Source organism: Gopherus flavomarginatus, chromosome 2 (assembly GCF_025201925.1).
Source record: "Gopherus flavomarginatus isolate rGopFla2 chromosome 2, rGopFla2.mat.asm, whole genome shotgun sequence".
NCBI classification, from domain to species: domain Eukaryota; kingdom Metazoa; phylum Chordata; order Testudines; family Testudinidae; genus Gopherus; species Gopherus flavomarginatus.
In genome coordinates this window covers 193,025,286-193,049,308 of record NC_066618.1, presented here as the reverse complement: position 1 = coordinate 193,049,308, position 24,023 = coordinate 193,025,286, and the positions used below count along the sequence as shown (strand labels likewise).

The window sequence follows — 24,023 nt, the reverse complement described above, 5'->3', positions numbered from 1 at the left end:
TAAGATCCATCCAGGATAGGGCTACACACAGAGTTTGGGGTTTTATGTGTGTCCACTTGGTATTACTATCCATCCCCAATCTGGTAGCAGGCTGGTATTTCATGTAATGCCACTTTTACTATCTCTCTTTTCTCCCACCACCAGGTGTCATTCCTCTGTCTAATATAAGAATTTCCTGTATCTTGCGACCCCAACCTTTGCATGTTTTTCTCTTGTCAAACTACAAGCTTTACAGAGCAGGGATTCAATCATCCCCAGTATTTGTGCACAGCCTAAAATATCAGGGTGCTACTTATAAATAAATACCAGCTTTTCAAACTCTATTAAAAAAGAAAAAAAAAAAAGAGTCAAACTTCTATTTTTATGTTGAGGGCATTCCACAGCAGTAGCAGGGTTGATGCAGAATGATGGGCAAGAGAGTTCACTGGAGGGTCAACACAAATCTCCCTCCTCAAGTAGGGTTTCCTTGCAGTAGTTCTGGTTTAGCACAAAATGCCACTAAATGGAAGGTCTCTAGCTGCATTTCTTCCTTGCTGTTTTACAAACAGTCAACTCCAAGTATATCTTAAAAATTGTACAAGCCATACAGGAGAGCATCTGTTTCACCAGAGTCCCCTGCCTTGGCTTTCGGTCACTGCACAACCCCTTTCTTCATCTCCCCCTTCTTATAAGGAGGTGAAGCAAATGCATTATTTGATTGCCTACATATCAACGCTGGGTAATGAACATGAGGAACTGGAAATACTTTTGTGTCAGAAAAATTACTACAAAGATGGCATTTACTGAATCCTGGAGCCTTGTCAGTGAATGTTAGTCACTGGCAGCACCCTCATTAGGAAGGACAAAGAGGACAACAGGGAAGAGAGGTTAGACTCTATATCAAAGATACCATTACTTGTTTTAGTGATAGGCAGTTGCGTTGACAGAATACACAGTTCTGTGAGGCATATGATTTACTACAGTAACACCACAACATTCTGATTTAAAAAATAATAATAAACTAACACTGAAGATACTTTACCATTGGAACAGATTACTGGGGAAGCAGCAGATTCTCCATCACTTGGCTCTTTTAAAATCAAGAATGGATGTGTTTCTGAAAGAGGATAATTATACTCCAGCTCATCTACAAGTTATTGAGCTCATTACAGGAATTAATAGGTCAAACCCTACAGCCTCGACGTTATGCAAGAAGCCAGACAAGATGATGACAATGGTCTTTTCCAAACTTCTAGAAAGGTGGGTATTAAGCTTAAATCAACTCAACGATATATAACTAGCCTCCAGTGGGGAATTAACCCCCAAAAGTTCAAGCTGTTCATTGGCTCAGCAGTCTCTTAGGGACATCACTGGAGTGGCCTACAGCAGGGCTCTTGGGGTAACCACTAAGGGGAAGAAGAACACACTCCTCTTAGTCACATCCAACCTATACTAAAAACCATTTAATTAGAGTTCCCTTTAAAGTTCCTATCGATTTTTATTTTATTTAACTCTAAGTACAGACTGGAACTAAACACGTTGCTTTTTGGGATAGGGAAAAGCACCAGGGCTCCAAACCCCATTTCTCATAAATAATGGCATATACATAAAGCTGATGAGAAAAGGAGTTAATTTTTCCTGTGAAGTATCTGTGGGAAAATGAGGAAAAGGAGACTCATTTTCTTCAAAATTTTCCACATAAAATTAGAGTTTTTGGTAAAAAATTGTAAAGTTAAATATTTCTATTCTGAAGTGCTGCCACTCTGTCTCGTGTTCTCATTTTTCCCCTGTAATCCCAGCTCCGGTATGTACCACGGTCTCTCTTCTTGGTGAGAGGAGGTGGTGCATCATAGCAGTTGCACAGTGAATCCTAGGAGATGAAATCTGGATTGGCAGCCTAGCCTAAATAGAAGAACAGGGAAGGCATTTCAGAATCAAAAATGTTTCAGTATTCTGGTGGCCAGTTTTGCAACTGAAGATCTAAGTTATTAGCAGAAAAGCTGGGGTTTTTTTTGTGAAGCGTCTCAGTTGAAAACCCAAAAATTTCCATTTAAAAAAAAAAAAAAAAAAAAAAAAAAAAAAGGTCAGTAGAAAATTTCCATCCAGCCCTACATATATGTTGACAAATAGGAACCTCTAGCTGCAAGGCGACCCAACCCCAAGTATACAAAAATCATGAGTCATGATTCAAGAATTATGAGATTGGCTTAAAAATCATGCGATTTTGGATGGATCATTTTTGTCTGTCTTCCGGGGTTTCTGAGCCTTCTGGATGCACTTGGGTTGCATTTTCAAACTTTTCTCTCTCTAACCATGTAAACTAGAAATTTTCTTTTTTTAAATAATGAAGACAGATTATACTGCTCTTCCAGGACTGCCTGACAGAACAGCTGTGGGTGAAGGGGAGCTCTATAGACACTGCAGACTCCAGAAGGATGCTGAGCTGCTTACCCTTCGAGCCAAACTGGTGCCTCGGTTAGTTGCATGGGTGAGGGAAACCTTCTCATCAAACCCAACTCCACAAAGTCCACAACAAATATATTCCCATTCCCACTCCCAGCACTGCCAGCTCTTGTGATTTCTTTGCAAGTCGTGTGACTTTGGCCAGGGCTGGAGCCAGTATCACAATGACAGAAGAAACTCCAGCCCTCTCTCAAATTTCAGCCATGTCTGTGGGAACCCTTTCTGATTGGCTGCCTTCCCCAACTATGCACCTCTTGGGAAAAGCAGCCAATCAGAGCTGCTACAGGAAGCAGAGATCTCTCCCCTCCCTTCAGAAGCAGAGGCTGGGGAAGAGGGAAGAGCAGACATCCTTCTCTCAGGAAGGAGCAGAAATAGCCCAGCAGCTCAGAGCAGCTCCACAGCCTCCTTCTTATTCCCCTTCCCACTGTGAAAAATGGGTCAGTCTGCTCTCTGCTCCTCCCCACTTCCCTAATCCTGGGAAGGGAGAAGAGAGGACCCCGCTGACCCCCCTCCCTCCAGGAGTTGGAGAAGCAGCAGAGGCAGGGAGAGGAACAGGATGAGCAGATGTTGGGGCTTGAAAGGCAGATGTGGGATTGGGGCACACACAGTTAATTAGAGCCTTTGTATTTGGAGAGAGGCTGGAAGCTCAGCACCATCAGCCAGCCAGCAACAGCTCCTGCAGTGAGGTCAAAATCACCTTACTCTATGACTTTGGGAGTGTCAGCAACACTACTTGTCACAGACATTGCGGGTGAACAGGAGACGTTCAAAAACAAAAACAAAAAAAATCAAACAGACAGGCCAAGAGATACGATGAGATTTATTTAATTATGTGATTTGGGGGCCAAATCCATGATTTTGGGGGATCTAGTTCATGAGTTTTGAACGTTGGTGGCTGTCAACATTCCCTTCCCCTCCCCTCTCCTCCCAAAAGAAATGGCCTGGCAGCCACAGCTCCCGCCTTCCTGTGGCCCATTTAGAAGGGAGATGAGCTTCCCAGTCTTGATCCAAAACCCACTGAAGCCAATAGGAACATTTCCCTCAACATCAATGGGCTCTGGATCAAAAACCTAGATATGGGAGGCCAACTCTCCTCATATTGCTTAAACCAGAGGTCTTCCCCTCCTCCTGCTCCCATTTAAAAAAAAAATGGCTGCAGACTGAAAGACATTCTCTCTTGAGAAACAAGTAATGGGCTTGTGTGAGTAAGCAGGGGAAGACTCAAGTATTGCACTCTGAACTACCAAGTCGGGCTTCAAGGATCACAATCCATTATCCTAACCAAGATTTTCTCTACTGTCCTTATCTAAAAGAAATCTGAAAGAGAAAACACCTAAGTATATACACCCTAAATATAAGAATTAAGCACAAAAAATTAAAACTAACAGTTTTCTTCTCCTAACTTCTATGATCCAAGATATGCTTGTATTAAGGCATGCCATCATTATACTGAATAATTCCTCTAGATTTCTAAAAGAGAGCTCACATGAACAGACACACAAAAAAGACTTCCTGTTAAAGCAGCATTAGATCTATAGAACTAAAGAAGGATCTATACTAAAAAATTCTTTGAAGCTTTTAAAAGAATTACATTTCTTAACAGAATGTAATGTAATGTAATCTAAAAAACAGAGAAATGGACCCAAATCCATTTGGTTTACAAATACCAGGGGGAGGTCAAGGATTTTAATATCATTAGCTTTATGATGTCATTTATTTTACAACAAAATGAGTCACTTTCTCGCTGGATGTGTAGCTGGAAAAATTCTCTGCTTAGCTTTCAAGATTCTTAAGCAGATTCCACCTTCTTTTCCTTAAAACATTTAGTCCAACACAGGCCTATTTGTAGTGATATTAATCAAATATATTTAGAGTAACCTGAATTGGGTGTATGTGGGGTGGGAGGGAGAAAAACACATTAGATGACCCACTTACAGCTGCTTTCTGGAAAGCAGCTGATGATTTATCAGTGGTTCCCACTGCTTCATATGTGACAACCGCCAAAGGTGACAAGGACTCTGCACAGATAATCAAAGATCGCCTCATTTTAATAAGGATATACTTCTACATGCTCAAAACGCCATCACCCCATTCTTCATCTTCCATTTCCTTTTCAGAGATATCACAAAGAAGAAGATAGTAATAAATGGGGGGGGGGTGCAGAGGGAAAGAGGCTCTTACACAGAACTACAACCTCAATACAACAGGACAAGCTGGAGAACATGCTAGTTATCAGACAGACAGTTAATTGCATAGGTTAGGAGATCCTGCACCGCTGAATGCTACCAACTCAACCAAAGCAGATCTGGGTCCCTTTGACTTCTAACCTTATATTAGGAAAATAACCCTAACAAAAGAAACCTAATGATACACATACATGCTGTGGTAATGCATACAAGTTAAAAATATATATCAGTCTAAAGGAGGACATTATAATTTTGGAGAAGTGCAGAGCAGGCAGAAGGGATTTAGTTCCCAGGGTCAGGGCTGGGTGGTAGCAGCCAAACCCAGGAAGAGCCACAATTTTTATATAAACACACACACACACACACACACACACACACACAGCAGTGGTGCACAGAGATCTGTACTTGTCTCTTTTTCACTAAACTCCCCAGACAAACAAAATAAAATCAAAGATGGAGCCACATGATTGGCTGATGGAAAGTTTGGCTCTGCCCTGTCCTCAATTCTAATCAGTATGGTAAAGAACCGAAGAGAGGAGCACACTGTGTATGTATCTGCTTATCCGTTATATTATTTATATAGCACCCACAGATGGTCATGGTGCTTTCCTATATATTTGTCAACACAAGCTCATACCCCAGAGATAGATCCCAACACACTCCACAGAGAAGCAACTAAAGAGCTAATCAAATAAGACCCAGGTGCCATGACATGATGTCATTTACTAGCATCCGACTTATGGAGTTCTAGAGCTTGTCTTCCAACTGGAGGAAAGAAATGAACAGGACAGCAGCTGGGGAGCTAGTTACCTCAGTTGTCATATTATACTCACAGCTGTTCACACTTAGTATCCATGGGCCATCTAGCTAATCAATCCATCACTGATTTTTCCCCCATTTGGTTTTATACAAGAACCTCCTAAAACGAATTTGTTTATACAAAACAGATTCTGGTTTCGCATATACAACTTTTTTTAAACTACAGTTTTACATACTATTGTACTGATGTATAATTAATCTATATTGTTTCTGGACACTTACTATATCATTAGGACTCTACTGTCCTCTGGACCAGAAGCAAGCAGACTTCAAGCAAGAACTCTCACGCTACTTAGTAGCATGACAGATACCAAGATAACTTCATTTCAAGACTGAAAAATAGAACTTTGTAAACAAGAAAACCCTTGTGATTTCTTTCAGCAGTGTCCTTCAAAACTTGTTTAAATATTTACTTGGAAATTATAAAATTCAGCTAATCACATGCATATGCATTGGAAGTTACCCACTGCACTATTGAGACTACCACAGAGCTATAAAAATATCTTCAAAGATCTAATAACCTTGATCCAGTGTCTTGCATGTCCTGTCTCCCCCAAAATCTCCAGATCTCATTTCAAGAGCTCAAAATGGAAGCAAGAACTTGCATCTCAATACAGGAGAGTACAAAACATCCACATTTATTCTAAAGCATTTCAGCAAGCGACAAACCAACTGGTTGAAGAAAAAGCCTTGGCTTTCCTAATAGGCAAGCAGTACCAAGGCAGCACTTTAATTTAGCTCTCACGCTAATCTTCAGATACACCAACAGGCAATGTGTAAAACTAGGGCCGCTGTTTGTTAGAACTGTTGCTATTTAGATCTTCTTTTCCTGGCAATAATTTTGTTTCTATATGAAAACAGGAAGCTATATACCATAGGGCAGATCTAAAGCTGGTGTAAATTTTCATAACTGTTGAAGTCAACAGAGCGATGACACCAACTGAGGATTTGCCCCTTAGTAGAACAGAATCTAGGCAGTCAGCTTTCGGAGTCAAGTGTCAGATAAAAAGATTTTGCAGTTAATGTGTGTGTGGAGGAACAGTAGCATTAAGTGGTTTACTGGAATACGGACAATACACATGCCTAAAGAGAGAGACCAGTGGGCACAGAAAGGGCTCAATTTCTGAATCAAAGGTGGTGACAGAGGACAGCTTCAGTATCATCATTTATCTACCAATTTCCACACAGATCTATTGGTATAGCAGAGTGGGCAATATTTTCCACTTTAACACTCTAATCATCCTGCAGGACTAACTGAAGTTAAAATGAATACACTATACTGTATGCTTACCATGCTTTTGCAAAAGAGCTGTAATGAATCCCAGAGCCTAGAAACACTAAAGAGTTTTTAGGGAACTGAAACTTCAAGTGAGAGGCAGGAACAGAGCCAGCTCGAGGCACGAGCACAGCAAGCAGGTGCCTGGGGCCGCCAACGGAAAAGGGTGGCACGTCCGGCTCTTCAGTGACAATTCGGCAGTGGGTCTCTCAGTCCCTCTTGGAGGGAAGGACCAGCTGCCAATTTGCCACCGAAGAATGAAGCAGTGGTGGTAGAGCTGCTGCCAAAGTGCCGCTGATCACAGCTTTTTTTTTTTTGGGCCACTTGGGGCAGCAAAAATGCTGGAGCCGGCCCTGGGCAGGAAGCCCAGTTGTAATAACTTTTTTGAAAAAATAGTCTGCCAAATTCATTGAGAGAGGTAAAGGAATACACAATCCCCTGAGCCAAAAAACCAGAAACCTCCTTACATAAATTTTTAGTGAGATTGCCATGGCTCTGGACAAAGCACTGCTATATAGACATAAGCAGGATGTAATTCAATTAAACAAATCCTGTGTAAATCAAAATATGACTAGCCCAATAAAGTAGTGTTTCTCCCATGCAAACTCTCTAAGTCTAGTAGGATATCATATACATGTAATCACACACACACATCCCTCTACCTCAGAACTATTTTAAACAGATTTATACTAATTAAAAATATCCAGTTTAAAGAAACAGAAACATACAAAGAATAGGTACCCAAAATGCAATCATTAAACTTTTTGCATTCCTTAAAATGTGTCTTACTGTTTCATCAAAATGCAGTATGACTACTTCTTTTGACCTGTCCTGTTTTCCTAAGCAAGTTGAAGTTCATTTCAGAAACTGCTCGTCACAGATATCAAAGGACCCAACTCTAAGTTTCAGCAGATTTTCATAGACACATTCAGGTCCCATTGTTTACTGAAAACCAGGTGACTGATATTTAGAAACTTTTAATCTGTTAAAAGACATAAGTAAAATGTAGCAACTAATAATCGTTTCTCTATTTTCCTATGGTTCCCTGAATCAGTCAGAACAAGCCGTCCTTCAACAAGTTAACAGATTATTGTTTATGTTATAGCTAAAAACTGGAAAGCGTTAGCGAATAAAGAAAACAAGAATGTAAACATGTTAAAAATAGGGTAAAATTCAAGTTTACATTCTATAGGTAAGTCCATTTTGACATAAGCCAGTGAGAATAACTGCAAACTAATGATAAGAGACAAAACAGCAAAACAAATATTATTTCATGCAAAGCCCAGAAAAATGTACAAAAGGAAAAGGTGCTTTGCAAATTACTGGCATTAAACCAACATGCACTTTTGGAATGTTATGAAATATTTCCCCCCTCCCCCCCCCATCGGAAAATCCAGACGAGGACAATTGCATTTCTTGACTACTTGCTCCATTAAAGATCATCCAATACACAGGACTGATCCGATGGTCTAAGGAAAGTGCTCTGCATTGCACCACCATACAGAAATGTTTCTGTCTCTGTCAGGATTTGTCTCCATACAAATTGGTGTTCAGTTTGATTACATTTACAAACAGATTCAGTAATACTGATGATTCAAAACCCGATGTAGGAACTCTTATTCTGGAAGAAGAGAGCCCTATGTTGGACTTCCTTTAAACTGATTTCTTACCAACTTAACCAAAATTGAAATAGGGTCCTCTGGTTCCAAAATAAGAGTGTCTACATGGGAGGATCGCACCAAACTAAATAGGTTTAATAAACAACTTATGTTAAATTGGTGCAACTTCTATGTTTAGAGATATCTGAGACCTTGTATAAAGTGGTATCTACACTCCTTAAACTAAACTAACCTGGCTAAGACACAGTCATGGTCTCTGGATCTTCAGGCTTCTAAGCGCTGGAAATGACACAAAGGCAGGGTACACATCATATTTCTCAATCTCTCTGGCTAGCTAAAGAACATTCAAAATCTTAGAATGGATTCCAAAAACACCAGTCTAGATGGTGACGCGGGGGCCTTCAAAGAGTGTGGAGCTATAAATCCCTCCCCGCCTCCCAATAACAGTGCAGAGGATGCCCTGTTGAAAACGAGGGCTGGGACAGGAAATCTTCATGAATAAGTTTTGTTGTAAGCCATTTTCATTTTGCTGAACTTGAGAAGTTATAGGGAAATCCTTATTTGCTGTGTTGCAAAATGAGCACCTAACATTTCTCCTGGCTGAAAGCTGCTCCCATATTTTTCATAGCTTGTGGCACACAGTCTGGCCCTTCTGGGGCAAGGTGCAGAAAACAGAAAGAAGAAAAGTTCCTATTTCAGTGAGGTGAGGAGGAGAAGAGCCCCATGTAGGTCATGCCGGTTAATAGTTTCTATTATATAAATACTGTTATGTTTCTCTAATGGGGCACGAAAAAGAGCAAAATACAATTGAGAAGAATGATGGGATGAATTGACAATTCATTTACCTCCAGAAAAAAAAATGGTTTCTGGAACAGAACTGAAAGCATCTTTTCCTCTATGAAAATTAAAACTGAAGAACAGTTAGACATTAGTATCTGAAGAAAAGGAGCAGAAACATTCTCTCTAGAAATGACCATCATGCAATCATTTCTAAAAATGACCCAAAGCAAAAAAACAAAACACACAAAACAAAAAAGTAGCGAAGCGTGAATTATGTTTCAGATAGCAACCTCATGCAGCATGGGTTTGTACAGTACATACCCAGATAGGATCTCTTGGGAGGTGCTTTGATTTCTTCATCTTTACTATCTGCAGCTACATAAGAAAAATAAATTGAGAAGAGAGGACAAAAAGACAAAATAGACTAATTTGAGTCAATGTAGTAGATGGTCTTTTAGTTTGTTTTATTTTAAACTTTGTTAGTACATCTTGCTGATAAAAAAAACATGCAAAAAGTTTTAGTTTCCATGCCCTCTATAGGGTTTTCTCCAAGATTTTAGGGAAGGATAAAGGGGAAGGAAATCACAGAAAGGCCTCAGTGTGAGAAATAACAGCAATTTAAAATAAAATAACAAAGGGGGGAGAGAACAGAGACAGTGTAACATGTAACCCTCTTCAAAGCAACGTGCACATATTTATAAACTTTTCAGTGAAAGAGAAAGCTTAAATTGCTTATTTTTATTCCTGTACCTGAGTTAAATGTGAGGATGGAGGAGACTTTCAGGAAAGAATTATGTAAATTATGCAAAAAAAGAAATAAAACAACATGATAGGGCTGCCTCATATTCTGGAGGAAACCCTTTTCTTCAACACTTCCAACAGGTTTAACTGTTTAGCCACTCACGTTAACAGAGACAGAGACCAAATCACCACTTCAAGTGTTCCGTATGCTGAACCATTTAATCTGATCCTAACCTTCCTCTGTAAGCCTCAATTCCATTTGAAAACCACATACTACCCAAGACAGTGCTCTCTTAATAAAACTCTTCAAGGGAACACAGTGTTACAGTAAGGGACAAGTTGTAAACAGAAGTTAAGATAGCATCAGTTTGAGGGTCCAAAATTAAATGACAGTAAGAAATAAACTGAAATAATAATGGAGCCCCCATGCTACTTGGCTTCTAAGCACTACAGGAATACAAATAACTACACAGCAAGGGTGGCTTTAAGGTTAAGCAAAACAGAATTAAAGGTATATCACCAATGGAATAGACCATCCCCATGACAGCCCCCCCGCTGGTTGTAAGCAAAGTTAGAATATTTAGGGGAGCCTGGCAGTTACCAACACACCAGGGCAAAGGTTCTTGGGGCATAATCAAGATTTGGGGTGGTTGATTGTTTTCAGCTGTGTAATACACATGTATACAAAGGGATGTAATCTCCTCTTGGTTAATATCTGTAAATAAAGGATAATAAAATGTATGCATGAGAGAACATATCTTTCCTAGAAGCTCAGGGGGGAGGGGGAATCATTTCTGGTGGTTTTGTGTTTTTGTTTTGTTTTAAAAAAACAAAGGCAGAGAAAAGAAGTCTCCCTAATACCCAGCCAGGACAGAGACTCTCCAAGGAGACAATCAAGCCAATCCAAGGGGAGTGAACTTTTCAAGTTGCAACAGATTTCCACATAAATGGAAGTGCCACAACTGTACACTATCCACATTAAATGACTTTGTGGATACACTGTTAACTAAACACTAAAATGTACTTCAAGCCAGAGGACCTAGGACAACTTGCTTGAGTTCACAAAAATTGTCCTCTGGATTAGGAGAGAGACCTTGTTATTGCTTTGGAAGCTAAGAAAAAGATTGGCTTCCCCCTGAACTAGTTATTTAGCAGGAGTTATTTGAATGAATAGAAAAAAACAAGCTACTCCGGGATAACTCAAGACTCTTTGGTCAAATGTGCACCAGGATTATTAGACTGGAATATAAGGCATCTGCTAAAGTGAAGACAGAGCCAGGACAGGCTCACTTTTTAACCTGAATTATGTTGTAGAGGTATTAGGGAAAGAGGATGGAAGGAGGAATGGGTAGAAAGATTTAAATACAAAAATACAGTGATATTGATCTTATGATGATGATACTGCAATTCAGAATCTAGCCTCTTCCATCCAGGGATGTCAAAAGCAGCAGACTGAAATTTAGCTTCCCACCATCTGCGTGAGATATGGCAAAAACTTGGTACAAAGAAAACTCAGGATCAGATGGGAAAACAATGGGAGAGTCGGGTTTAGGAACGCAGGTCATCCGATTCCCAGTTCCTGTGCTTTACCCACAAGGCCATCCTTCCTCTCTTGAAGAAAATATGTATGCCCAAAATGGTAAATAGCACAAAGATTAATTTCAAGCCAGTACATTACATCTGACAGTGAATCACAAGATCCTCAGCATTAACACTTTTCAACTTGTAGATCTTTCTTAGATGATATCATCACTGGTTTAACCTTCCCATCACTTAGAAGTTAATCACATATATGAAAGCCAGGAGAGACATTTAGTTGCACTGTGCGGTTCTAATAACAAAAGTTTGCATGAAGTACAGTGAGCCTCCTGCTGCAAAGAAAAGAGTTAAAGCCCAAAACAACAGGCAAAATTGTTCTTTTTGGTGGATTAATTATATGGAAAACTGGCTCCTGGGAAATGATATGGCATGACACACTGAGTACGCTCTGTAAGTTACCTTACAGGCTGGTGAAGAACCCAATTCTTTCACTGGGTGACTGAATGCCAGTCATTCAGTCAAAAAAGATGGCGGCTGAAGATGAATTGAATATGCATCCCCCCTGACATGTATTGAGGAAGTCTGCTAGAGAAGGAGGGAGGGGAAAGAGGGCAATCTAGTTTGGAGACTTACCCCCTTAGCCCCACAAAGGGCAATCTGAAGAGGAAGCCCTCTGCTCTGCTCCCAACCAACAGGTATCTTAGGCAAAGAGCTGGCTGTTTCCCTCCCAATACATCCAGTTTTTAAATCTCTGCTAAATGAGGCCAGATCTAAAGTCATCTGTTTTCCCAGCCTGTGATAACTCTTGCAGACAATGCAGTCCCAGACTGTAGAGGAGAAAAATGGATGGGTCAGAGTATTGAGAGTTGCAGAAGAGCTAACGTTCTCCATGATGTCACTTAACCAGGGCAGATTCACAACACACTCCACAGAAACCATTGAGTGTGAGTACGTTTGCAGAGGTTTAAATAAATAAAACCTGCTGCAGAGCCAGCACCCATAGCCCTCTAGGGCTCCCTCTGCCTGGAAAAGCTGCAGCTATTTGGAGCTCAATCAAGCCCTCAGTTTTAGGGTAAGAGAAGGAAGAAAACAGATTGAGACAGCAAATTATATGTCCATATTGGGAAGACAACTGAAAAGAAACCAACAGGTTTATAGCCCAGCAGCAGCAGGAACGGGAGAAACATAAAATGGGGGATGTACACATCAAACAAGAAAACCAGAGGTTGGCATTTGTTACATTTCCAAACTGTAAGAGAGAGTTTGCCATAAAGTAAATCATTTTGTAAAAAAGACAGTTTGTCTACATGGTGGGGTATAATGCACTCTATGGGGATGTTATTTCTGAAGCGCACATCATGCTGCACATTAATTGGTCCTCTAAGACCTGGCTAGTGCGCACTGAAGGCTCTCTAGTGTGCTTTAATGTAGTACCATTTCAAACAATATTACATTAAAGCACACCAGCAGGGTCTACACAGGCTAATTCATGCACAGCATGTTAGTGTGCTTTACCCCATAAAGCACATTACCCAATTGTGTGGACAAGTCCTTAGATCAGTGATACTGAGACTGAGGCTCAGGAGTGGCCTTTTAATGGGTCTCTTGTGGCTCTTTGCAGCACATGATATTAAAACATAGGTTATTAATTAATAACCAATTTAAGTTATCAGTCAGGATAATTTTATTATTAACCAAATGTAGAATACTTGGTCAGTCACTTTGCTATGAGAATAATTAATAATAATAAATAATATTGAGAGAGAGAGAGAGAGAAAGTGTAAGTAAATGAAACAATGAATTCACACTACTAAGGCTCTTTTGGGTAATGTTGATGGCTAATGACTCCTGAACCACTGAGGTCTGAGTATCACTGCCTTAGACTAAGAACAAATGATATTCTGGCCCACATTGCAAGTTTACACACACACACACACAAAAAAGTACTGCAAGACCACAGGAAGTGTTGTACAATATGAACACTTCGATAAACCTGCAATAGTAACACACTATCACTCCCTATTTTGACAACAAATGTGAGGACAAGAAATAAAATATTTTTTGTGCAAGCAAGACACAGCATTGGCAATAGCAAGGCATGGCTTCTGACACTGGTCAGTGATAAATGCTTCTGCAATACAGAGACTTGACAGCAAGAATTTTCACTGCACTTTTCTGCCATTCAGGCCTAGATCTTAGCATCATCAAGACTGGCAGAGTAGCATGACTTCCACTACTTCCTAAGGTTTGACATAAAATATTACAGAGAACTCTTATTTTCTAGACTGAACTAAGACCCATTTAAAATACTTATATGGAAGGAAATAATTTTAAAAACAGGCCATTCAGAAAGTGCTGGGTTGGATCTTCAAAAGACAATGGTTTGCACCACGTACAAAAAATTTTTCACTCAATCCAATGACAAGACAAGACATTTTTAGAAATTAATATTGGAAGATTTCACTCTGCAAAATTACTGTTACCAACCTGAAAAGGAGCGACGTTTTAGGTTCAGTTCATTTGAGACACGTACTTCAGTGCATAGTTTCAGCATCAGTAACATAGTAATGATCATGATAATGCTTTGCCACAGAAGAGGGGACTCAAAATGCCTTCCAAACCTAAAAAAAGTAAGAGAAAAATATATAAACATATCAAGATGATGATCTTTATACCCAGTTACCCTCAATCCTATTTAAGTGTTTGACGACTGTATCCTTAACAATCACTGTAACTGACAGATCTGCAAAGCTGCAGAGAAGAATTACACTAACAGATCTAGCTGTATGTAACCCAACCATATTCCACTTGAACTTGCAGCCATAGGCACCGACACCATGAATGCTCTGGGGCTGGATCACTTGTGGGAAAAAAAAAATAGTGCGTGCTCAGCAACCACCAGCCACAGCTGCTGGGCAGCAGCGCTGCCTATGAGCTGTCTGGCGACACCCCAACGAGCTAATTGAGGGTGCCGCCAAACAGCTGTTGGCCAGCTGGGGAAGGGCCTTAGGGGAGGGTGGAGAGTGGCAGGCAGGAGGCAGAGCAGGGGTGGAGCACCCCTGGGGAAAACTATAAATGTCAGTGAATTTAAAGCATGAATTTCTGTTGCCTGAGCTAAAAGGACCAGGTCCATTAGCTTGAATGAAGAGGCTGACTTGCAAACCTGGTCTAGCAACTAGAAGGGGATAAAGAGCTACACTGCATTAGCATGAGACACACACATTTCTTTCCTCTATTAAGTGAAGACGCTATTAAGTTAAGAACTCCTGCTCTATATACTAAGTTCCCTAAATATAATTTTAAAATACATTACATTAAATCATAAGCCCATACCATCTCATTCCCCCCAAAAAAACACAACTACAACCTATGATGTCTAACAGTGCCCCTCAACAAACCTACAAACACCCACTCGTACTGTACTCTCACCACTCCCGAAGTCTGGAAGAAAAGAGGAGCATCACTTCTGGGACATAGTCCAAATCAGATTGCAGTAATTTGAACCAAGCTTAGGGAAATGAACTCCAAAATTGCAGGAAACAGCTACTTGATTGTTCAGAGATGTGGAAACTGAATAGAAAATGTTTTCTCCCCTGCTTCTCCTCCTTTCCCCCAGTTTAATTTATGTTTGCTTACTGACGCTGTCTGGTGGGAATTACTGAGCTCTCCTACCTATAATGCAGGAAGAGGAACTTGGACAGCAGCCAATACTTAATGAAGGGTCCATCTTCCATGATTGCATTAGATTCTATCACAGAAAACAAGACTCTTCAGTGAGGACTGGCTGCTATCCAAGTTCCTCTTCCTGCAGTATAGGTAGGAGAGCTCAGTAAAATACACAACAGACATCACCAGTAAGCAAACAAACGTAGGGTTTTTATTTTTTGAGAAAAGGGAAGGAAGATCCCATACAGATCTGGTGCAAAATATATTAGATTTATTGTAGACAGGCTCCAGGCACACGATTGTGACTTCTCTCTCAGCTCAACCAACCTTGCTAGGGTGTATTCCTCAGATTCTTACTGCTTCAAGAAAGCAATTTGGGGAATTAAACAGTGTGCTTTCACTCACTCTTTAATTCGGGGCCACACTTCCTATCTGCCACTCCAAATATACCCACAAACTAGTCACCCAGGCCACTGCTTCATCACCCCACAAATACTGTGCTGCCACTGGCTAAGAAGATAGGAGACAACACTTACAGGAGTAGGGTGATGATTTGTTTAATTAATGCTTTACAAAGCTCTGGAAAACCTTAAGTATAGCATACTATAATGAGCCATTAGTACTTTCATACACACAACGCAAGGTCTCCCATAAGAGTCTGGATATAATTCTTTAACTTGGGTTTCTTTCAAGACAGAGCTCTGAGCTAGTCAATAAGACACTAGATAGTACCAACCATGTTTGCCATTAAGCCCTTGCATTGTACGAATGCTGAAGGAGTTCTTTACTTCCACTATGGTCTTTAGGGAGATTCAAGTTTTGTTGTTATGGGTCCGTGTAGGTTATGCCTAGTAATGGGAAGAAACTGGAAAGTCCTTAATTCTGGACTTGCTGAGTTTTCTTGGAACTTTTCCATTTGTAGATGGAAATGTTTGTCCCCAATGGACCAGACCATCCCCAGGGAACTGGTCATGGGGGGGGAGACCTAGCTGCCTAGTGCCACAGAGCTGGGGCCATCATTATGAAACCATGAGTCTTCACAATGTCTCCTGGGACACTAGTGGCCTATGACTCTTGTGTACATGGCCACAACAAGGCCTCCCCCTCAACTAATGCCCTGGGGAGAGGGGAAGGGTGACACTGCAGCAGGTCATACCATGGTAAGATCAGCACTAACAAATTCAGAAGATTGCTGAAGGGTGGGGAGATGATGCAGCCAAGTGTACAAACTCCCCTCTGATCTGCAGAGAACTCAAGTCAGGAAGAAAGAGGATGGAGTGGAGCAAAGTAGAGTTGCCATTACTCCCCATTCCATGCCCCTGCTCCTTGCCAGGGCGAACTCTGCAAATGCTGCTGAATCTGCAGTTTCAGGGGACTCTGATGTATAGAGTCCACCAGGGACAGTTTGCATTGCACTGGCCATGAGCCAGAGCTCCATGGGTGTAGCGAGAGGAGCATTACAAACAGCTCTGTGGCAAAAGCCTGATTCTCAAGGGTCCTCAAGTTATTTACCCCACTAACAGTCATGATACATAGAAGAAGCGGGGAGCCTGTGTCGTAAGAGAATGTCTCTGTTGGGGGTGGAGCTAGAAGCTAGCAGATAAACACACAAGCTCTGGACACATCACTGAGCCAGTGCCATGCTGGCAGGACAGGGAAGCTTGTCTGAGATCTGCTGTACAACACTCTCCTGGCAACTGAGGAGCCCATATTAATTGTTTTGCTGGAGGCTTCAAAACTGAGGAACTAACCCAGTGGACTGCTTTCATCCATCTGTCATTCAGGAAAAGGGAGAAGAGAATCTGTCCACTGTTAGCAACTATTACCAAAAGTCCTCTAACCGTAGGTGTACGAAATACTGTACTTATCCTCATTACAAGTCCATTTGTATAAGAGCTAATTTAGGGCTACACGGGCAGCACTGGTGCTGAAGTTCTATTAATTCACAGGATAGGGATGGCATGGACATTAGTATTAGTTCCCCCTTACTAACACAATAATGTTCTTCCAGCATGATCCAAAGGGAGCCCATAGAGTCTCTACTGGCTTATTCACTCCTTGGTACATTTGTTGAGAGTGCTGTCAACAATATCAACTGTTACAGAGATATCTGCCTACTGCAAACAGAAACAAGCTAATTGCCTCAGGCTACCAGCTGTCAGCTATAAAGCAATTTACAATAATCATAAACTAGTGGCACATTAGAACTAGTAACCAGAACAGAGATGGAAAGCTGTGTTATCAACCCTCTGAGTCATCTATCACTTTAGAGCTAAGATTAATAAAAACCACCACCCACAACACATGAGAGTTCACCTGGGCCTGAACATATATGGCAAGATTTCCATAGTCACTTCAAACAATGTATGAGAATTTAACAAACTCCAGCACACACAGGACAAAAGTTGAACTACATAAACTTTCATTCTGACTAGCCAACACACTTGAAGTTAAATTCTTCTTCTAGATACTGTGTTCTATTCTAAACAACTTGAAAGCAAATAGCTCCTATTTTGGTCAACATGATGGACATTAACATGGAGAAAGCAGGATGTACACTCCAGCTTGTATTTGAAATTACGGTTCAGGAGCCGGCCTGGCAAAAGCATCACACCAGGACATGGAGGATTCATATTTAAGATTCTCTTACCTCTCCATTCCCCAATGGGCTGGGGAGGTAATAGGGACTGGAAGAAGGGAGGAGCCTTGTGTTGCAGTGCAGTGAGTATTCTGGATGTTTCAGAAGCAGCATTCGACCCTTCCCTCCCCACCTGCCAAAGGCGGTGAATATTTTTGCCAAAGCAGGGCTTGAGGGTGGGAACAGCAAAGAAGCTGTTCATAAAAGTGGGAGGGATCCTTAGGGTACTAACTAGGGCTCAGGGAAAGAGAAATATAGGATTGAAGCCTTTTTATATTTGTTGTTCTTTCTTTCTGAGTTTCTAGCTGGTAACTATCATATAGCTAAACATAGCTAAACTATCATATAGCTAAACTGACATTTTCAGTTTTGAAGTGTCCAATGTCAGACCTCACAGCAGTTTCCCTTCTATTTATATAATATTTTAAACTATCACTGTAAAGAGTTCTGGTTTTTTGAACATATACAACTTTCTTTAAATACCAGTAATATTTTTGTTTTTAAAAAATTTTAACTGTTTGTGTTCATAAAACAGAGAGGCTGAACAACTGGGCTAGAGCCAAACTGACTAGTCACCATGAGTTTGTCTGAATAACTCTGCCAAAGCACCTCAATCTTCTTGCAACAATCCTGTTACTCCAGTCCTGGGCCTATCCTGACAGAAACCACAGATTGTGTGGAGACAAGCCAAACTGTCTATCAGTTTTGTGATCTAAAACACAGTGAGCTGGCCAAGACCAAACTTCAACTTCACTAGCAGCCAAGCTGGGTTTGAATATGAAAGCTTAATACACTAACCTACTACAGCATTTAAAGCCCAGGTCAAGGTCTTCTGCAGTTTCTTATGAGATTCTAAAGCTGGGCGGAAGCTGTGTTACAGGCTGACACTGTGTAACTCAAATTATCAGGCTCCTGGGCAACAGCATGATGCAGCAGCACAAGGGTAGAAAGCAGGAAGTGTAAAAGAGAAAACAAACTAGTTTCAGAATATGTTCTGCCTGCTAAGAACTGCTTCTCAATATGTGAGCTTCCCGGATTTTGTGTGGTACAGAACATATATTTTAAAATAATATATTAAAACCTACATTTATATTTTATTCCTCCTGCACAAAATAAAGTTGGCTGAAAAATGCTAGTGATCAAAGAGAGGAAGTCGTGTGCATTTCTGCTTCAGTGACTGAATTTACTGAGGGAAAGCTGCTATATGCACTGCATTCTCCTACTATGGCGTTCTCTTCACTAGAGGGCTCCTTTGCTGGTCAGTAGTATCCAGAGGAGAAAGTAAGCCTGACTGTACCCACAGGGGGCAGCTTTCCCAGGCCAGCAATTTAAAGGGCTCAGGGCTCCCAATAGTGGCCGGAGTCCCGGGCCCTTTAAATCGCCGCAGAGCCCCGCTTCTGGGCGGCAGTGATTTAAAGGGCCTGGGGGCGCTGCTGCGGTAGCAGCAGCTGGGAGCCCCAGAGCCCCTCTGCCGGCCACTGGGAGCCCCAGGACTCCGGCAGCAATTTAAAGAGCCTGGGGCTTCTGGCTGCCACCACTACCGCAGGACTCCAGCAGCGGGGCTCTGGTGGCAGTTTAAAGGGCCTGGGGCTCCAGCCGCTGCGGGGAGCCCCAGACCCTTAAAATGGCCACCGGAGTCCTAGGGCTCAGGGTTCCCAGCCGCTGCTACCACGACCAGAGCCCCCGGCCCTTTAAATCTCAATGTAAAGGGCCCAGCCCTTTAAAGACCCCGCCTCTTCTGGTTGAGGCCCTGCCCCCTGCTCAGTACTCTGGGCTACTGGTAAGTCCTTTAAGTTACTTTCACCCTGGCAGTATCTTCTCACATTCACTTTACAGTAGTGGCCAGCAATTTTTTTTAAATCAGTAACGCCAAAATAAAGTTTAAGAAGCAGAAGTTTCTCCCATCCCGCAAACAGTCCTGCCAGTAGATTCCCCTAGATCACTCACTAGCAAAGCTGAGAACTAGTCAGTGTGAAGAAAGGCCAGATTACCTTTCCCCTTCATACTGTGCAGGCTAGACTGTAAATTCTTTTGGGGCAAAGACCATCTTTTTTCAATCTGTGTTTGTACAGTACCTAGCACAACCAGGGTGCTGGTCAATGACTGGGGCCGCCAGGCACAATACAATATAATACATATAAAAATGATACTCAGACTCCATCCTAGGCAGCAGTGAACCCAAGATCTTGTTAGAGTTTTGTTTGGGCAGGCCTTGTTGTTCTGATTAAAATAAATGAGGCCAAGTGGAATACACTTGCTCAAAAAGTAATCTGAAAGCTGAGGTCTGCACTGAACTTTTTCAAAACAGTTTCAGATATTAAAAACTGGAAGGGTCCCTTAAATCAGTCTCAGCAGCTTTAATTAAGGTGAACATATTGCTGGAGAACTCCTCCAGGGCTTGAAGCTTTTGGCCACTGCTGGGTGGCTTCAGGACAGTGACCCACTAAAATTATATCCGAGAACTTTTAGGGGGGGAAATATCTGGGTACAACTTGTGATTCCCAATATTGTCTCTCCCCCCCCCCTTTACTACCCCATGTGCCTGTATCCACCTCTTGTCATATATGTAGACTGTAAGCTCCTTGGGGCAGAAACCATCTTTTTGATCTGGGTTTGTAGAGTGCAGTCCTGGACTAGGACTACGGCTCCTGCATATTATGATAATACAAACAAATAGTCAAGTTGACAAGAAGCTTTATTCCAAAACCCATCTAGAGGCATCCAAGATAGTGCATAATCAAAGCCCTGTGAAAGTCAGGAGGAGTCTTTCCATTTACTTCAGTAGGCCTTGCATCAGGGGCATAATCCTCAGCTAGTGTAAACTGTCAGAACTCCACTGCAGCGAACTGAGCTGTGACAATTTACACCAGCCAAGGATGTGCCACCAGGGCTTCAAACACACACCCAGGCAGTAAACTGACTAAAGCTGAATGCTCATTGTTTCTTTGGCTGACAAAGAACAAATATGGGAAGATAAAGGAAAATGGTCTTTTATTCAGGAGACTTCATTCATATTTCCCCCAACTCATATCTTGGACACCTCAGCTCAGGAAAACCAGCCTAGCCTATTAACCATTCCTATTTTTTTAAATTAGTGGAGCAAAGGCTACTGTGTTTTATCCTGCAAAAAGAAAAAAAAAGAAAAAGAAAATCACAGGTAACCTTATACAGCAGCTAGTGCATCATAAATTTGATGAAACAAAGAACTGCACCACAACTCAAAAGACTCCAGCCTGCTGAGAACAGCAGGAAGCAGGACTACTGTTGACTGACCTTACTTATTAAGGCCTGGTCTACACTATGCGTTTAAACTGATTTTAGCAGCGTTAAACCGATTTAACGCTGTACCCGTCCACACTACGAGGCCCTTTATATCGGTTTCTGTACTCCTCCCCAACAAGAGGAGTAGCACTAAAATCGGTATTACCATATCGGATTAGGGTTAGTGTGGCCGCAAATCGATGGTATTGGCCTCCGGGCGGTATCCCACAGTGCACCACTGTGACCACTCTGGACAGCAATCTCAACTCGGATGCAGTGGCCAGGTAAACAGGAAAAGCCCCGTGAAATTTTGATTTTCATTTCCTGTTTGCCCAGCGTGGAGCTCTGATCAGCACGGGTGGCAATGCAGTCCCAAATCCAAAAAGAGCTCCAGCATGGACCGTACGGGAGATACTGAATCTGATCGCTGTATGGGGAAACAAATCTGTTCTATCAGAGCTCCATTACAGAAGACGAAATGCCAAAGCGTTTGAAAAAAAAAATCTCCAGGCTACACAGTGCTGCGTGACAAGCGTAACGGAAAGCCAGAGACTCAAACGGACGCTCATGGAGGGAGGGAGGGAGGGGGTACTGAGGACTCCAGCTATCCCACAGTCCACAGCAGTCTCCGAAAAGTATTTGCATTCTTGGCTGAGCTCCCAGTGCCTGTAGGGTCAAACACATTGTCCGGCGTGGTTCAGGGAATAGCTCATCAATTTACTCCCTCCCCCCACCACGTGAAAGAAAAGGGAAAGAAATCGTTTCTTGACTTTTTTCAATGTCACCCTATGTCTACTGAATGCTGCTGGTAGACGTGATGCTGCAGCAGTGAAGAGCAGTATCCACTCCTCTCCCCTCCCTGTTGGCAGACGGTACATGCTTGATAACTGCTGAATACCCCTGGCTGGCCTCAGGGGCGCCTGGGTAAAAATAGGAATGATTCCTGGTCATTCCCAGTAGATGGTACAGAACGGCTGGTAACCGTCTTCATCATAGCCACGGGGGGATGAGCTCCATCAGCCCCCTTCCTTTCTGGTGTAAAGAAAAGATTCTGTACTGCCTGGACTATCATAGCAGCGGGATGCTGGGCTCCTCTCCCCTGCACCGCTTAATGTCCTGCCTGGACTGTCATATGAGGGGGAAGCAGCCTCCCCCTCATTTTATCTCACTAACAAGTCACTGTTTCTTATTCCTGCATTCTTTATAATGTCATGACACAAATGGGGGGGACACTGTCACAGTAGCCCAGGAAGGTTGGGGGAGGAGGGAAGCAATGGGTGGGGTTGTTGCAGGGGCACCCCCCGTGAATAGCATGTAGCTCATCATTTCTGTGGGATCTGACACGGAGCAGCTGTACTCTCTGATACACTGCTTCTCTAGTACACTTGCCCCAAATTCTAGGCAGGACTGACTCTATTTTTAGAAATCATAAAGGAGGGATTGACTCGGGGAGTCATTCCCAGTTTTGCTTTTGCGCCCCTGGCCGACCTCAGCCAGGGGCACCCATGATAGCAGCAGCAAACACAGAAGGACAGATAACCGTCATCTCATTGCCAAATTACCCTGGCAGCAGACGGTACAGAACGACTGGTAACCATCTCTGCTATCATGCAAAAGCAAATTAATGCTGCTGTGTAGTGCTGGAGTATCGTCTCTGTCCGCAGGATCCAGTACAAATACGGTGACTGTAAAAAAAAAAAAAAAACGGGCTCCATGGTTGCCATGCTATGGCGTCTGCCAGGACAATCCAGGGAAAAAGGGCGCAAAATGATTGTCTGCCGTTGCTTTCCTGGAGGAAGGAATGACTGATGACATTTACCCAGAACCACCCACGACAATGATTTTTGCCCCATCAGCCACTGGGATCTCAACCCAGAATTCTAAGGGGCGGGGGAGACTGCAGGAACTATGGGATAGCTACGGAATAGCTACCCACAGTGCAACACTCCGGAAATCGACGCTAGCCTTGGACCATGGACGCACACCGCCGAATTAATGTGCTTAGTGTGGCTGCATGCACTCGACTTTATACAATCTGTTTTATAAAACCAGTTTATGTAAAATCGGAATTATCCCGTAGTGTAGACGTACCCTAAGATGTAACTAGAACGCTTATCTACTTCAGAGAAATCTTTTCCAATTTCCTTTCCTTGGCATAGGCCACGTATTTGTTCTGCTAATATTAAACACACCCTGAAGTTATTTCAGTCTGTGGGACATTTTGCACACCAAACTCAGGAAACCCCATTATGAACTTTACAACAAAATAATTGTATTCTAGTAAGCAGTGTTGAATGAAGCTCCATCTCCCTGCCCTTTCCACTACAAACTGTGATCCCACCACAGAAATCATCAATTATTTCTTTTCCTATGTATCTGACTGACTCTGCTAGGTGAGTAGTATCCTTGGTGCCCAACTAAAGGTGAGCATATAGAAGTATTTTCCGTAACGTAACAGGATTTTACTTGTCTACCCAGTCACAGGCTAACTCAGAGACAAGAAGGGGAGGCCTTGGCTTGCTAATGAGAATACATTTTAAAAAAAAACTGTTCTTCATTAGCAGAGGGTTTTTTCATAAATTGCTAGTAACTGTCATGCACATTCACACAACTACATTTTTTCCCATTCATGCTCACAGATATTTTCATCAGTAGCACACTCATAGCCCCAAAAAGTTAAGATTCACATGCGTCACATCACATGTGAGCTACTCCCAATAAGCGGAGTTTGCTCATCACTTTTGCAGATGAAAGCTCCAGCGTCGGTCTAAAATGTTGCGATCAAAGGTTTTTTTAAGATGTTGTATTAAAAAGGGTCAGACTTAATATGTAATTTCTAAGAATCAACAAACTGGGTCAGATGCTTGTGTGACAAATAGGGGAAATGCCTGTATTATCTTTTATGAAAATTGTATAGGACTGTTTCCTAAGAAAATAGTGTATTGCTGCCTGCCTGCCTAGAGATAAGTCAAAGGAGGCTGCAAAGGGGTGCTAAAATAACCATAAAATAGTGATTCAGATAAGTCAGTCTCAGGTGCTCAGCTTCAAAGAAGCCA

General features: G+C 42.0%; 1 protein-coding gene across 3 annotated transcripts in view; it reads right to left on the bottom strand.

Annotated features, from left to right (window-relative positions):
• SLC66A2 (solute carrier family 66 member 2) overlaps positions 1 to 24,023 on the bottom strand; it is an 86,353-nt gene that overhangs the window by 54,499 nt on the left and 7,831 nt on the right. For 2 of the 3 annotated variants that reach the window (XM_050941855.1, XM_050941857.1), the window contains exons 3-4: positions 13,890 to 14,023; positions 9,444 to 9,497 (exon numbers count right to left, since the gene is read on the bottom strand). In XM_050941855.1, the coding sequence (XP_050797812.1) occupies positions 9,444 to 9,497; positions 13,890 to 14,023 (188 nt within the window). The remainder of the gene's footprint in view (positions 1 to 9,443; positions 9,498 to 13,889; positions 14,024 to 24,023) is intronic. The other variant, XM_050941856.1, reaches the window with a different exon arrangement.